At 40.7% G+C, this 17,813-nt stretch overlaps 1 protein-coding gene across 1 annotated transcript; it reads right to left on the reverse strand.

The window, feature by feature from the left end:
* Nucleotides 1-1,113: 1,113 nt before the first annotated feature.
* Nucleotides 1,114-16,515, reverse strand: LOC310662644 (vomeronasal type-2 receptor 26-like; the record flags this gene model as incomplete). The annotated part of the gene is made up of 4 exons (XM_083409588.1): nt 16,261-16,515; nt 14,046-14,273; nt 13,729-13,855; nt 1,114-2,015 (listed from the first exon to the last, which is right to left on the reverse strand). The coding sequence occupies exons 1-4, from the start codon at nt 16,279-16,281 to the stop codon at nt 1,114-1,116; spliced, it is 1,278 nt and encodes a 425-aa protein (XP_083265714.1). The 5' UTR covers nt 16,282-16,515.
* Nucleotides 16,516-17,813: the final 1,298 nt, after the last annotated feature.

Genomic DNA, 17,813 nt, shown 5'->3' on the forward strand with positions numbered 1-17,813 from the left:
GGATTGTGTGACAATATGATCCCAGAGAAGAACAGAAGAGTAGAACTTTTCACGGTGGCAAACTAAGCAGCAAGGGGTGGTGGTGGTGATGGTGCCTGCAGGAACATGCAGGGGAGATTGAGCATTGTAACTCCCCCACCCATGCCCTTCTCCATAAGGTCTATGCAGGGTGGGATGTGGTTGGCTCTTTATGGTGGAAACAGAGACTCAGGCTAGGCCAGAGAGGAACACCTTTCTGACAGAGATCTCCTCTTCACCAGATGGCCTGGAGACCTACTGCTGCCAATTATGATGCAGCAGAAGCAGCTCAGTGATTAGGAATGTGGCCAGAAGTGGCAGTCAGCCAGCTTGCAGTTATTCAGGATGATTACTGGAGAGCTGTGTGACCTGCCCTGCCCATTCTTCTGTGATTTGCCTAGGTCACATTTTGGCCATGGGCTGGGTAAGTGAGAAAAAGCAAACCAGAAGTGAAGGCAGGCAGGCAGGTGATTAGGGAGGCAGAGAACTGTCCCCTTGTTGCTGCCACTGCTAGCTGAAAGAGGGGGACAAAGGGAAAATAGGCCCTGTTCTGCTATGGCTGCTGCCCAAAGAGAATCACCCAGCAGCAACCTTCTATAGCAGGCAGATTTAAAGGGAGCAGAGGCATAGGAAGGTCAGGTGGTACCTGGTGTGTAAAATGTCTTGTTACCCCCCCCCATTGATTCCCCCCCCCCTGCAAAAATGGTCAGCTTCATTATGTCTCAGTTGCCATAGCTTTTTCCCTAACCACCACTTGGGTGCTAGGAACTTTTATTAAGCACAAGGGTTCTTCATAAGATAGGAAGTTTATTAACCCCGTCGCAGGGATTCAAATTGCAGACCTGCTGATCGGAAAGTCCTAGGCTCTGTGGTTTAACCCACAACATAATAGTATCATTTAAATAGTACATCACAGGACTCAGACATGTTGTCAGTTAGGTAAGAATGGCTGTTGTAATGTGGGCTGGTGGGAATTGAAAAGCAACAGAAGAAACCTGATGGAGAGAGAGGTAGAAATATCTCTAAACTTTGTGGTAGTCTTTGCTGCTAAAACATTTACCTATATATTAAATAAATTGAAAACAAATAGATTTTTTAATTCTTTCTCCGTATTAGTTGTTCTCTGTTGTTCAATTCAGGCCTGAGTACAATGATGTAGCATTTAGGAGAAAAGATGCAACCAAGTAACCCAGCACTGGAGGCCAAGATGGAGAAGATCTCCACAGCAACCATATTTTTTCCTTTTGTGCTCAGGTAGGTTGGCATGAAGGACACCCACACACTGCAAAATGCCAACATGCTGAAGGTGATGAATTTGGCTTCATTAAAACTATCTGGTAACTTGCGGGCTGTGAATGCCACAATGAAGCTGACAATGGCCAAGAAGCCCATATAGCCCAGGACACAATAAAACATGGCAACTGACCCTTCATTACATTGTACAATGATTTCTCCAGGTACTGACTGCATGTCTAAATCAGGGAATGGGGGAGAGGTTTCCAACCACACAAGACAAATACTTGCTTGAATAAGCAAGCCTGAAAGGACAACCCATTGGGCCAGTGGTTTGCCCAAGCACTTCATCAATCTAGATCCAGGCTTTGTGGCTACAAAAGCAAGAACTACGGTGATGGTTTTGGCCAAAACACAAGAAATTGCCATGGAGAAATTAATGCCAAATGTAGGTTGACGGAGAAGGCAGGTTACCTTCCCAGGTTGTCCAAGGAACAGCAAAGAAGAGAGGAAGCAGAGCAGGAGGGAGATGAGGAGAGTGTAGGTGAGGTCTCGGTTGTTGGCTTTGACTATGGGGGTATCTTTGTGCTTAATAAAAGTTCCTAGCACCCAAGTGGTGGTTAGGGAAAAAGCTATGGCAACTGAGACAAAACTGATCCCCAAGGGTTCTTCATAAGATAGGAAGTTTCTAGATTTGGCAATGCAGCCATCTTTGTCATTATTTGGATACTGATCTTCTGGGCATTTGAAGCAGTCATCCATATCTGAAAATTAGGAAAAGGTTCAATTTCAGTTTCAATTCATGTGTAATTTAAGGGAAAGTGTTACCTTTTCTTGAAAACTTAAGTTTCTGCAACTATTCATATGAAAATGAATTTCAATAGTCTCTCAATCAAACTTATTATCATAATCATTGGGTTCTGTGTAGATTGTTGTTGTTTTTAAATTAGACTGTGCACTATAATAACCTTTCATGACTTCCTAATGACAACATCTGAAGGCTTAGTCTATGAGAAGAGGAGAAATTTAAAGGTGAATTAAAGGAGAATGTAATGATATATTCTGTTGGTATGGATTTACAAGATGTCTCGAGCAACTAGTGCTTCATACACAGGAGGGAAAAGGGCATTTCACAGCTTTGGGGCAATGGCAGAAAATGCCCATTCTCCAGTCACCACTCCATGGTATTCTATAGGTTGGGTGTCCTGCCATGAGTACAATTTCATGACAGTATTATTGTTTGGACAAGTGGTTACATGCACACTGGGACAAATTATCACTTATAATAAGGATAAGGATAAGGGTAATCTTATTTATACCCTGCCCATCTGGCTGGGTTTCCCCAGCCATTCTGGGTCGCTTATAGCATATATTAAAACATAATAAAACTTCCTAATACAGGGTTGCCTGTAAGGTAAAGGGACCCCTGACCGTTAGGTCCAGTCGCCGACGACTCTGGGGTTGTGGCGCTCATCTCGCTTTACTGGCCGAGGGAGCTTCCGGGTCATGTGGTCAGCATGACTAAGCCTTTAGATGTCTTCTAAAAGTTGTATAGTTCTTTATCTCCTTGACATCTGAAAGGAGAGTGTTCCACAGGGAGGGCACCACTACGGAGCTGTAGTGATAGGGCTGAGTGATAGGGTGGAGATGTTCCTTCAGGTATACTGGGCCGAGTCCCAATGGTCATTGGATATGAAATCTGCATTAAGGTTGTGGGTTGGGGAAATGGTTTCTACATCACCTACCATTCTGTTCCGAAATCTTCCCTTTGGGGCATGGAACACATTCATAGCAACAAAATTTCCCACCTTCCTTCCTTTTCCTCTGATGGCCGGGGTGGCAGTGCTCATTACACAAAGAAACAGGCGCACCTATGCATAAACAGGAAGGGAATTTGGGGCAGAAGAGATATGTACAAGCTCTCACTCACTCTGTCATTTATCTATCCTTTGATTCACACCAGAGTAGCTGAGAAAAATGGATGCTGAAATGTTTTCCTATTATTATTATTTTTTGCTTTTAAAAATTAATCTTTGTTTTTGTCAGTCACTGTAATAGAGATAAATATGTAGATCCCTACAGAAACCATACATATTATTTAGCTGCTAATGCATGGCTCAAGAAACTGATATCTCAAGCAATTACCATATTCTATAGAAGCAGAAAGTACCAATAACAACAACAACAACAACAACAATTTTTTATTTGTACCTCGCCCATCTGGCTGCGTTCCCCCAGCCACTCTGGGCGGCTTCCATAGAAACCAAAAATACACTAAAATATCACACATTAAAAACTTCCCTGAACAGGGCTACCTTAAGATGTCTTCTGAATGTCAGATAGTTGTTCCTTGGGGAAATCTTACATGGATTCTTCCTGAGCATTACTATATTTAAGTATTCTTAAATGGGTAAAAAAAAAAACCTTTGCTTTCAAAGTAGCAGTGGAAATATTTAGCATTTGAACTAATATTATATATTTGGATAAGCCACTACAACCTCAGATTAGGCATTCACCTGAATGATCGATGTAGATAAGATTTTTTTTTTTTTTTCAGATCAGAGATGCACCTTTAACCAATTATGGATCTTGGTACCCATTTCTTAATATTCTTAATATTTACCAAATTTTTGTATGGTGGTAGTGCTGCTGTTGTGACCCACTTTAGAATAAACAGTGACTCAATGGTGGACCTGACCCACCAGTAAAAGTCCAAAGATCTAGATAAGAGAGCAGCTCTCAAGAACATGCACATACCCCCACCTGGTTAAAGCCTGTGTGCCACACAATTATATCTTCATTAAGAAAGAATCCATTTTCTCCAAGAGCATTGGAATCCTCCACTCTTCCAACTTTAACTCTCTGGAAGGATGTGTTTGGGAATGTGATCATATTCATTATGTCAAATCCACCTCTCACTCCTTTGTTCCCATTAAAGGAAACAGTTTCTCCAGCTGAATTGTTGAATGATGTACTTTGAAGAAATAGATGGAGCTAATTGAAAGAGGAAAATACAGGAGTAGAGATTTGGGTCAGTAGCATGTTGCTGACAATGTACTCAAAAACTCTGGATGTTCCCACCCAGTAGTTTCATGTATATGTTAAACAGCATGGTGGATAAAACTGATCCCTGAAGAACCCGACATTGAAGTCTCCATGGGGCCAAACAGAACTCCCCAAGTATCATCCTCTGGAAGCAACCATCCAAGTAGGACCAGAAGCACTCCAAAGCAGTGTTGCCCACCCCTAACTCAAACAACCATTCCAGGATACCATGATCAATGGTACCAAACCACTGAGAGATTCAAGGAGAATTAGCAGGCACACATTTCCCCTGCCTCTTTCCTGAAAGAGGTAATCATACAGGGTGAACAGAAGAAGAAGAGGAGGAGGAGGAGGAGGAGTTTGGATTTGATATCCCACCTTTCACTTCCTTTAAGGAGTCTCAAAGCGGCTAACATTCTCCTTTCCCTTCCTCCCCCACAACAAACACTCTGTGAGGTGAGTGGGGCTGAGAGACTTCAAAGAAGTGTGACTGGCCCAAGGTCACCCAGCAGCTGCATGTGGAGGAGCGGAGACGCGAACCCAGTTCCCCAGATTACAAGACTACCGATCTTAACCACTACACCACACTGGCTCCTAACACAGAGCAATTCGTGTGACAAAATTGGATTCAAATCTTGATTGAAATGGATCTAGAAATTCAGTTTCCTCCAGGTCAACACACTCAGCTTTCAAACATTGGAGAGGATAATATACTTAATTAAGTTACTTATTTCTGCAGGCCATCAAATTGTCATATAAACATGGTTTATAAATAAATAAGGGATAGAGAGTGTGCTTTGAATTTTGGAATTGGATTGGAGTTTTAAATGGGGATTTTGAATGTTGCAATTGCAGTAGAAGACTGTTGGAAAGGTTGTGGCAGAGTTAGGGAGACATAGTGGGGTCAGCATTATTAATGGTAAATGGTTTAGAATAAATGTTGAGGGAAGCTTTTGTTTAGATATATTCAGAAGAGTAGAGTAGGTAGGGATGTTTCTATGAACAAAAGTAGCATCAAAAATTACATAATGGAAGCCATATAATTCTGTGCACTGAATAATTACTTTGGCTTTCAATAAAATTGTTTCCTCATACACATATGCATCTCGCTCTAGAGTAATTAATCATTCAGAGACATTGCATTTGTGGGGTCAGTGAAGGCAGTTGAAAAATCCTCTCCCACTAGTGCCCTGCCTCCCACTGATAGGCATTAGCTTTTTGTGGAGGGGAGGTGTTGCGAAAGAAGCCATATTCGTTAAATGTAAGGTGTTGATGTGACCATATAAAAGGAAGAATTGATGTAGTGAGAGAAGAATGATTCCTCCCCCCCCTCCAAAAAAAAATACAGGATGAAATAAGATTCCACAATTTCATTACCATTCATAAAGGATTGTAGTCTCAACTTTTACAACATTGTATCTGTGCAATCCTACACACAAGTTTAGATGTGGAGATATTACCTGCCAAGGCTGGATATCTTGAAGGTCAAATCTTCTGCTACCTGGCATTGCTCTGTGCTCAGATCTTGTTGAGTAAATGGCATGCAAAGCATGAGCAACAGCATAGACAGCATTATAGATATTATAGCTGTTGCCAGTCATGTCCATTTCAAACAGATGCCTAGGAAGACTATTTAGCCTTTCCTCTCTGCTACATGCCCCATCAGCCTTCACTGCCACATTCAGATCTGGAAATGAACAGTCAAATGCTTGCTCCCAGAAGTCATTGAGAAAACCATCTCTTTTGTTCCAGCCAGGTTTTATGTTCTGAAGAAATTCCCCAAACTCTGGAAGCTCTTTTGTGTGAATGGTGAAGGAAATGGCACCTTGGAAGAGCTGAAAACCCAAGGCTCGCTGAAAGCTCGTTGTTATGAAATCAGTCTGGGTTGTCATTATCCACACTTTTCTAAATGTTGACATCTCTGTATTTCCAGGATCTTGCACGGCAATAAAAGCTCTCAGCCATGCCATTGTCAAATACTGTCCATTGATGATGCATGTATTGGATCCATAACCTAAGAAAGATGCATGGATGCTTGAGAATATAGCAACAACTTCATCCAAGTCATTCCAGTTGTTATGTGCTGGGAGTCTTAGTGTGAATGCTGAACAGATTTCATGCTGGGAAAACAATGCTTCCAGGGTCTGTAAGAATTGTTCTCCACTATCATCATCTGCAGCAAATAGGCCTACCCATGTCCATCCGAAATGTCGAAGCAAGTGGACAATCCCAATGTACTGGTGGGATTCATTTGGGACCATGTGGTAAAATGATCGAAACTGTGTTGTCTGTCTGTCCTCTAGGGCAAATGAACCATAAGTGAGCTACAAGGTAATACACATATTTCATAGAGGTAAGTATAGAGTCCACCATTAAATTAAATTAGAGTCCATTAAATCACATCTGATAAAAGACTTTATAACTTTAGAATGATTTAAAGTTAACAACTCTTTTTGATGAATTTTTCCAAAGTTATTCTCCTACAGTGGAACTTTAGTATTTTGTTACTTTCTCATATTCCCTTCAGAAACTTAACAATATTCCAGAATGATAATTAAAATTAAGGGTTGCATTCAAATAAGCATACTTAATATAGAGCCATTAAAATCAACTGACATATCTGTGTCATAATGACCATTTGTTTCCATGACTCTGTATTCAGAAAGCCAGTATTTGACATAACCTAAAATTCAGAAATTAAATCTACTCAAGAAGTAATAGATGAAACTAGGCTTTCGCAGGTCAGCTGCATCTGCAGGAGTTCCAGACAGATGTAATTAAGTTTTATTTTCTATTAATATTGTTGGCTCTACTACTATTTATTTTATTTTGGTTTTTCTGTGTATTACTTATGTCAAAATTAAAGTAATAAAACAACTAGACCACAACACAAGAGCAATAACAGTTTACGCTCAGAATTTCAAGAGAACATGTAGCTTGGAAATGTCTCCACACTGTCATCTATACATCCTACCTGTGGAATCTTATAGAGACCTAGAATTTCTGCTATCAGAGAAGAGGTTTCTGCATCATATCCTCCGATGACAGCTATGAGGTTTTTCTGGGTGTCCCATTTGTAGTTGGCGACAAATGCGTGTGATTTGAAGAGCAGGTCCAGAGTGGCACGATAGGTCATCCTTGGATTGGAGTAGCTGTCGAGGATGTGGAATCCAAGTGTGACATTGGTCAAGATGTTGGGGTTTTTGTTGATCTCATTGATGGTGTATGCCAAGGCCAGGACATGCTGGTAAAACTTGATCACCAAGCTGCCAATAAAGTTAAAAGACTATTTCAGAGGACAGTTCTTCAGTATCAGAGGGAAGCATCTTTGCCAAACTACAATTTTTCTGTAAAGAGGATACAAAGTGTATTGTTCTGGGGAGGACATCTGAAGGCAACCCGGCATAGAGACATTTTTAATGTTTAATGTATGTCTTACTGTGTTTTTATATTTTGTTGGAAGCAGGGCAGAGTGGCTGAGGCAACCCAGTCAGATGGGCAGGATACAAATAAAAAATTATGGTGGTGGTGAGACAACCTAGACCCACCTCAGCTGAAAGCTTTCTCAGCGATAGTGTTTGAATTTGCTTTTGTATAGGGAAGTTTTTAAAGTTTGATGTTTGTTAAAAAATTCTAAGGTCTCGAATATAGAATAAATATTCACAAATGTCTAAATATTCACACATATCTAAATCTATAAACCATGTGTCTGAAATAGTACAGGAGAGCAATCCTTAAGCCATTTTGACTCCATAAATGACCTCAAATATTCCTCTGCAGTAAGGGAGGCAAAGGGGAAAAGCTTCCCTGTTGTTTTTTCACTTACAAATCCTTCAAATCTTGTTTTAAGGTCATGTTTGTGTATGAATAGGATGAGTCTGTGACCTGGATTCAGGAACTAAAGTATTAGCCATCACAAAAAATGGCCTGACTGCCCAGGTAATGCAATCAGTGACCATTTTGAGATATCCTGTCAGAAAGGATTTTCGTTGTAGACCGCCTCCTATGATGTATGTATGATGTTTTTGAGGTGGTTTTTGGCTAAGAAGCTTGGGCAACGTCAAAAGTCTTTAAAGGCTCTTGCACACTTTTGTTAAGGGTCTCTCCCTCCTTGGAAGGAGGGGAGGGAACTCTAATGCAACAGAAAAAAATAAACATCTGCCTTGCTTTCCACTGGATTCAACCTCCATCCTCTCTTCTCTGACCAATCATGGACTTAGGGGACAGTCCCATGGAGAGTTGGGCAGCAAAAGCCAAAGCCCAATTTTTACATCAGGGGTCAGCAAACCTTTTCAGCAGGGGGCCGGTCCACTGTCCATCAGACCTTGTGGGGGTCTGGACTATATTTTTTTTTGAGGGGTGAACGAATTCCTATGTCCCACAAATAACCCAGAGATGCATTTGAAATAAAAGGACATGTTCTACTCATGTGAAAACACGCTGATTCCCGGACTGTCCGCAGGCTGGATTTAGAAGGTGATTGGGCTGGATCCGGCCCCAAGCCTTAGTTTGCCTACCCATGTTTTACATCATGTCCTATTGTGTTTTTAATAATCTGTTGTGAGTTCTCCAGAGTGGCTGGGGCAACCCTGCCAGATGGGCAACTACTTCTTCTTCTTCTTCTTCTTCTTCTTCTTCTTCTTCTTCTTCTTGAATACCAGTGGAGTGGGGAGCTCTTACTTTTGGGCTGGTCACTGTGAGAAGATGTCATTGTTCTGATCCAACAGGTTCTTCTTATATTTTTAATTGAAATGGTTAACTCATTACTCTACTCTGACACATCCCAAAGTTGTAGCCATTGAAATTTATTGACTTTACTTACTGAAATATATATCTTTCAGTGGGTATTCTAACCCAACACTGGATACCATCCTAAATCTCTCGTCAATAATAATAATAATAATAATAATAATAGTCCAACTTCTAAATTAGAAGCACCAGTCATCAGGGAGAAAGACATATTAATTATCTCTTCAAGAAGACATGGAATGAAAAGAACAAAATTCATACTCTGAAACATCAAATAGCTTCTGAGAAGGGTGCTCCTGGAAGAAAAGTTCCTCGGACATGTAAATGATATGGGAAGCAATTTCACCTATGAGGATGCCACCTGGCTGATACCACTCATGTGGAATAGGGAAAGGATCATTTGCAGGACATGTTTTGCATTCCCCTTTAGGCAACAGAAGCAGGAACACAATGAACCACAGCATCCTGGCAGCAAAGCTCCTCTTTCACTGCTGGCTCTCCTGTGTCTTATCTAAAGCAGCATCCTGGCTGGAACAAGATAAACAGACTTTGCATATTTACTTCCAAAAAGGAAACTCTGCGGTCTTACTTTCAGCATCCAAAGAGTTTCAGATGCATGCAGGGATGGCCAGTACTCTGATTTGAAGCTTTAACTAGTCACATGGACTGCCAGTAAGAAAATTGCAGAGCCCTGTCAGCCTCTTGTTCCTACTCCCAGCTTCCAATAATGCTTATTTCTGTGCTTTCTGGAAAGCCCTGGAGGTTTGGCCAGATGGATGATTGCAGGGGGTGATAATTATACCTGCAGGACTGAATCTCTGAGTAGCACTCTGAACAGAAAACATGTTGGATCCTCCACACCTGCTGATTGCAGCACAAGCCTGCTCTGTCCCTTAGTGAGAAAAGGAGTACCAGGCTGTGAAAAAAATCAACAGGAAAAGGAGGCCTTCATACAGGGGTGGTTAACCTGTGACCCTCCAAATGTTGCTGGACTACATCCCATCATCCATGACTGACTATTTACTATTCTCACTGAGTTTGATGGAGCAATTGAACTATCAGGAAATAAAACATTTGAAGTTTTGTTTTTAGCTTAGAATGAAAGGTGGGCACAGGAAGACATGGTAGTGGTCTATAAACTTAACAACAACAACAACAACAACAACAATGTTTATACCCCCCCCCCCCCGCATCTGGGCAGTTTCCCCAGCCACTCTGGGCAGCTTCCAACAAAATATTAAAATACATTTCTGGGAAGGCTCTGGGGCTGTAGCCTGGTTAAGAAATTACTGAGATACCTTGGGTTACATACGCTTCAGGTTACATACGCTTCAGGTTACAGACTCTGCTAACCCAGAAATACTGCTTCAGGTTAAGAACTTTGCTTCATGATGAGAACAGAAATCATGCTCCAGCGGCGCAGCGGCAGCAGGAGGCCCCATTAGCTAAAGTGGTGCTTCAGGTTAAGAACAGTTTCAGGTTAAGAATGGACCTCTGTAACGAATTAAATACTTAACCCAAGGTACCACTATATAGCGGATTAGATAATGGAAAGGGGAGATGATTCTTTTGTCAGAACTGAAGGTTTATCTACACTTTGTCTTCTCCCACTGCTCTCCCCTGGGGGAAAACTGTTCTTTAGCATTCAGTTGGAGCAAACAGCAATTCAGGTTTCCCCTGGATTATATTTTGCTTCATATTTTGGTTTGGAAAGTGAAAAAATAGATTACTTCTCATTAAAATGCAAACAAAATCATATCCCATAAACATGAACACATTTCTAGCTGTGATTTATGGTCCTGGTTGAAGCGACTTTTAAAACCAGATACATGAGGTGGACCCATTGAAGATCACTCCAGAAAGGAACATTCAGGAATGCTCTGTCTTCATTTTTGAAGCTATGAAGCAAACACAACACTCTATAGATAATTATTTTGATGAACTCTAATTGGAGGCACCAAGAATTGAACTTTTCTCCAATATTTGTATGTCAAGTATGTGCCCCACCAGTGAGCTATTTCCCTCTGTGGATGAAAGGAGTACTGCTACTGTCCCAATGAGGAAGAGATATGTAGTGTAACTTGGTGACTTCCCACTGAGAAAGCCAACCCTACTATTTTCAGACCAAAGTAAAAAATAAAAATGATTGTTGTCTTGCATGTGTGTGTTGGAGGTGTGTTGTCCAGGATGTAGTGGACGGCTTATCATCAATCCTATTGACCATTATCTCTTGCTGCTAATTCACATGAGAAGGGGAAAGACTGCCAGACATTGCTTGACATTGCTGGACTTTGCTTAGTGCCATGATGGTGTTATTCCTACTTTTTGAAGGCTTTGGCCTAGAATGAGAGACAGAGAGGGAAGTGCATGACCTGCTACATCAATAGCGTAGTTAGGAAAGGTAGGACTTTTAAATAATAATAATAATAATAATAATAATAATAATAATTCATAAGCACTTGAAACTGTCTTCCAATGTTTTATTTATTTATTACAAATATAGATAGCTTTTTCAAATAATACCTCTCACAATTTAGACAAAACACTCACAAACATGTAAGTCATAAACAATGTTACAAAGAGCTCATCACAGCAGAGTTTGGAATGGAATTAGGCTTTCCAGGCCACTCTGTGTTCCTAGGTCACACTCCTCACTGACCCAACTCAGAACCCCAAACACTTTTGCCTTTCTGCATTTTACCCTTGAAGTCTAATAAGTCCTTTTGCTTATATGGATGGAGGATAGACAGCAGCCTAAAAGTGTGTGTAGAAAATAGCCTGCTATACAAATATCAAAATCATAAAATATGTGTTTAATGTGCATAAAATGTAATGTTTGTAGCATTTTGCAAAAACTGGAATGCATTTCTGACAGTTTTGCAGTAAAACTCATTTGAACTCATTCTTGTGGTGGAGCCTACTCATGTCTAGTCTGCAGAGGGTCTAAATCAAGGAATTCAGCAGAAATAATTAATGCAAGTGGCTATGAGATGTTTGGGGATGTGGTCCTTGCAATGCAAATATTTTCCCACTCCTGAAAATTGCAATATCAGAAAAACCAGCACAAGCTATTGTGACTATGCCAGAAAAGAAAAGAAAAAAGGGCATTGAGTAGCCATTAAATGCAGCAGTAAGAAGAGAGGCATTTGGGGGGGGGGTGTTAGTAACTATGGTGTAGAGGTAAGGATCTTGTACAGGAGGGTCTTCTCATCTGGGTAGCCCAGAAGCTCTATATACACTGCCCAGGCTTCTGCCCCAGAGAGGTCACTTTCGTGCTGCAAAGACAGCCAAAACAATGAGGGAGGCAACAACCAATGCCCTCCTAGCAGAAGGAAAACAAGAAGGGAACCAATCTAACTTCTCAGTGCCAGAATTTCCAAAGACTGTGAGCAGCCACCAAGAAGGCCCTGAATGAAAAAGTAATGTATTTGCTCCTACAATAAATATCCAGGTGGGGAAAGAGAACTATATTATTATCTTTTCCTTAGTTGCTCCTTGCTGTTAAGCTCTGGCCTGAACAAAATTATGTAGCATTTCGGCGAAAATATGCAACCCAGTAAACCAGCACTGGAGGCCAAAATGGAGAAAATCTCCACAGCCACCATGTATTTCCCTCTGGTACTCAGGTAAGTTGGAAGGAATGAAACCCACACACTGCAAAATGCCAACATGCTGAAGGTAATGAACTTGGCTTCATTAAAACTATCAGGTAACTTGCGGGCTAGGAATGCCACAATGAAACTAGCAATGGCTAGGAGGCCCATGTAGCCGAGGACACAGTAAAACATGGTGACTGACCCTTCATTGCATTGCAGAATGATTTCTTCTATTACCGAGAGCATGTCTAAATCAGGGAAAGGGGGAGACGTTGCTAACCACATAGTACAAATACAGGCTTGAATAAGAGAGCAGGAAAGGACAATAGAGTTGGACAGGTTTCCCCCCACCCATTTCTTCATTCTGGATCCGGGCTTTGTGGCCATGAATGCTAAAGAAACAACAGTAGTCTTTGCCAGCAAGCAAGAAACAGCCACTGAGAAGACGATGCCAAAAGATGGTTGACGAAGAAGACAGGTCACTTCCCCAGGTTTGCCCAGGAACATCAAAGATGAGAGGAAACAGAGCAAAAGGGAGACCAGGAGAGTGTAGGTGAGGTCCCTGTTGTTGGCTTTGACAATGGGGGTATCTCTGTGCTTAATAAAGATTCTGAACACCCACACTGTAATCAAGGAAAAAGAAATAGCAAGGGAGGCTAAGCTGATCCCTAAAGGTTCTTCATAAGACAGAAAGCTTTTTATTTTTGGGTTGCATCCGTCTCTCTTCATGTTGGAATATTGATGTTTTGGGCAGTTCAAACAGTAGCTCATGTCTGAAATATAGAAACAGATCTTATTTTGATTCGAATTCATTAATAAGCCATGGATATTCACAGCAATCAAAATTGTATCTTTACTCAGACAGCCCACTAAGTTAAGTGGGTTTTCCTTGTGTCAAGAAACTTTGCCTAGGTTTGAATGCTTCTTGCACTCTTAATTTCTGAAAGATTTCTGGAACCAGTCTGATTCCAGGATTGACTGGCTAGCCAGGGCACTATATTGTAACAAAGATAATTTAACTATTGAAAATAGTGTTCCAGAATTATTCTGAATTATTCAACCCTGTACAATGGAAAAAGTCACCTACCAATCTGGTTTGAAATCTTCCCATCAGGGCATTGCTCACAGTCATAGCAGCAAAATTTATCCCCTTCCTTCCTTTTCTTCTGATAACCAGGGGGGCAGTAGTCATTACACACAGAAACAGGAAGCATCTATCCATAAACAGGAAATGCGTTTAGAATTGAACTTTTTTAAAAAACACAAACAAACAAACATCAAAGCGTAAGTAGTCTGAGGTTGTCTCCCAATTGAGAAAAATGACTGGCGGGGCATAAAAGATTTGCATCTAGATCCTACTGAACCCTACTATATATTTCTTCATAGTGTACCCTAACTTCCCACCTGGTTAAATGTTCTGTGCCACATTATTATATCTTCATTAATGATGAATTCTTTTCCTCCGAGGTCTTTGGGATGCACACTTCCAGCTTTCACTCTCTGGAATGACCTGTTTTTATATGTGACTATGTTCACAATGTCAAATCCTCCTTCTACTTCCCTTTCGTCATTGAAGAACATTGCTTCTCCAACTGAGTTGTTAAAAGAAATGCCTTGAAGAAGTGGGTAGAGCTAACAGAAAGAAGAAAAACAATAAATTCCAAAGAGATAATAATATTTTGGAGACTTCAAACAAATATTTTATGACAGGTATTTTGCACATGAGCTGTAGATGACACCTAGCTCAATTTCTCAGTTGAGACCAGGAGAATTTGGAACATGCAACAGGCCTCTGTGATTTACTTGGACAAGGGTGAATAAATGGAATCTGAATCCTGATAAGGTATTTCCACCTTTATAAGTAGGATGGGACCCTCATACATTCACTCTTAGAGACCTGCACAAGCTGCCAATTTGTTTCCATCTTGAACCTGAGTTTTTTATAAATAAGATGGAAAGCTATAAAGATCTTTGGACCCAGGTCCTTGAGGAACACCCTCTGCCCATTCAAGTTGTTTGTGTATGCCTTTGCAATAAGTTCCTGATTTAATATGTATTGACATTTTGCAATAGTACATTCAGTGAAATGATAATAATGAAAACAAATGAACTACCTGTTCCACCAGGCCTTTGGCAAGGCACAGCCTGACTCCCTCCCTCGGCAATCTTCGCGGCGCTCTGGCCCAATGGTTGCCAGTGGCTTGAAATAATTAATTTATAATGAATGATTTTAGAGTGTTGTTTGTGCTGTACTTTTGTACTGTTTTATTGTTGTTAGCCACCCTGAGCCCGGCTTCGGCTGGGGAGGGCGGGATATAAATAAAATGTATTATTATTATTATTATTATTATTATTATTATTATTATTATTACCTGCCAAGGCTTGAGATGCTGAAGTTCAGATTTTTTGCTAGCCAATATTCCTTTGTGATTGGTTCTGGATGTGTCAATAACATGCAGTGCATGTGCTACACTATACACAGCATTGTAGATGCTGTAGCTGTGGCCCGTCATGTGCATTTCAAAGAGAGCATCAGGAAGACTCTCAAGACTTTCCTCTCCCGTACAACTTTTTTCTGTTGGTATGCCAGGATTGGGAAGGGAACAGTCAAATGCTTGCTCCCAAAAATCTTTGAGAAAACCATCTCCTTTGTTCTTGTACGGTTTAACGTTTTGGAGAAATTCTTTGAAGCCTGGGGGGTCTTTTGAATGAATGGTGAAAGAAATGGCACCATTGAACTGCTGTAAATCCATGGTTCTTTGAAGGCCTGATAACATAAAATCAATCTGGGTTGTCATAATCCACACCTTTCCCAACAACGTGGTTTTTCCCTTGTGAGGGTCTCCCAAAAAAAAGAAAACAGTCATCAGCCATGTAAATGTTAAATTTTCTCCATACAAAATGAAAACACTAACTGTAGTTTTAATGTAATGTACATATATATTTGAGATAATGAAAGGAAAAGCATCTAAGTCCTTCAGACTTGCTTGTTCTGGGAGTCTCTGTGTGAAAGCTGAACATACATTATGCAGGGAAAAGTAGTGTTCCAGGGTCTGCAGGAAATTTTCTCCAGTGGCACCATCTACAACAAAGAGTCCAACCCACGTCCATCCAAAATGCTGAAGTAGCCAGACAATCCCCATATACTGTGGGGCTTCAGTGGGGACCATGCGGTAAAAGGAGGGGACCTGACCTGGATTACTCTCTTCTGGGTGAAATGTGCCATACATGAACTGAAAGAGAATTTACAAACAGAGATAGTTTAGAAACAGTATTTAAATGCTAGCAGTTTTTATGGAACAAATAATTGTTGAATGAATTTGCAGGCTTAGCAGACATGTTGTTGTTTTGTTTAGTCGTTTAGTCATGTCCGACTCTTTGTGACCCCATGGACCAGAGCACGCCAGGCACTCCTATCTTCCACTGCCTCCCACAGTTTGGTCAAACTCATGCTGGTAGCTTCGAGAACACTGTTCAACCATCTCGTCCTCTGCTGTCCCCTTCTCCTTCTGCCCTCAATCTTTCCCAACATCAGGGTCTTTTCCAGGGAGTTAGCAGACATATCCTCCACTAAATAATATTAAATCTGATCAAGGAAGGAGTGCACTTACATTAGTACTTGCATTGTGCTCTTGGTCATTCTCTACGATAGGTGGCAAACTTTATACTCCTGGACCTCCACATTTGGACGATGTGACCCTTTTGTCCAAGCCAAGCTGACCTGCTTTTCACAATGGCCTCCACTAACTATTCTGCAAGGCATACATAGGGCAAAAAAGCCACCTGATGTCACCTGACAAACAGGGCCCATGTAGAGCAGGGCAGATAGTGATCTAGTCTGCTTCCCCACTCCATGACTTGGAAGGAGAACATGTGTCACATGGAACAACCTCTACATGGGAAGGATTCCTTCTCAATTTTGCAAGAATTGTCTCCTCAGTTCTAGATTACATGGTAGGCTCTTTGAAACAGGCAGTTGCTATGCAACACATAACGAGAAGTGTGACTAAGAGGACATGTTTAACACACACATCCCTGCTTCCTCCACCACCTTATTAACATCACATTGGCATACGAATACTTAAATAGGGTAAGGGTAAAACACTCTCCCACAAGGATTTTCTCTTAATTTTAGTCCCTCCACCATTCACCAGACATTCAGAATCACCAGAACACTCACAGAACATCAGTTACTGACCCATTCACATATCTTGCCTGGGGTATCTTGTAGAGACTTAAGATGCTGTCCATGCGGAAGGTAGTATCAGAGCCAAGTCCCCCAATAGCAACAATGGGGTTTTTATGGGCATCACATTTGTAATTAGGGAAAAAGCTGTGTGGTTTGCAGAACACATCCAGAGTGGTACGGTAGGTGATCATTGCATCAAAGTAGTTGTCATATATGTGGAACCCAAAAGTGACATTGGGCAAGATCTTGGGGTCCTCATTGATCTCATTTACAGCAAATGCCAAGGCCAGGGCATGCTGATAGAATTTTGGCAGAACCCTGCAAATAGAGCTCAATTAATCTTTCACTTAATCTCCAATTTATGTGGAGTTTAAGGACATTCTTTGAGTTGTTAGATATGTTTTGCAGCTGATAGTTTACTTTATTCTTCAGTTTAGGCAAGATTAGGTTTACTTAATTTATCTTTGTGTTCTAGAAGGCCATGAAATGATTTACAAGAAGAATAAATACGGTAATAAAAATACATAAACATATGAAAAACATAGTCAGAGTAAAAGCATTCAATCATTAGTGCTGCCAAAATGTCTGGGAAAATGAAAATGTCATTGCTCGAAGCAGAAATGAAGATAAAGTAGGGGCCAAGCAGTCCTCCCAAGGAGAAGGTTCTTTAGATGGGGAGATGCAATAGAAAGCTTATAGTAGAGTAATTTCTTTCAGAATTGTATAGAAAGAGATGCAGTCATAACAGAGGTTTGTTTTATTTATTTATTTATTTATTTATTTATTTATTTATTTATTTATTTATTTATTAATAAAGCTTTTAAGAGAGAAGTGATTACAGAAATCCATAAAGTTTATTCATCTTTCCTAATCATGATGGCCACATGGAATCTACAGGATCAGTGACAACATAGTTCTGAATTCTACTTGTTCGAGAACAATATGGGAGAGCAATTATTGTGGGAGAGCATATAGTGTTTGGG

This window comes from Podarcis tiliguerta (assembly GCF_965153285.1).
Source record: "Podarcis tiliguerta genome assembly, chromosome: 13".
Classification (NCBI taxonomy): Eukaryota; Metazoa; Chordata; class Lepidosauria; order Squamata; family Lacertidae; genus Podarcis; species Podarcis tiliguerta.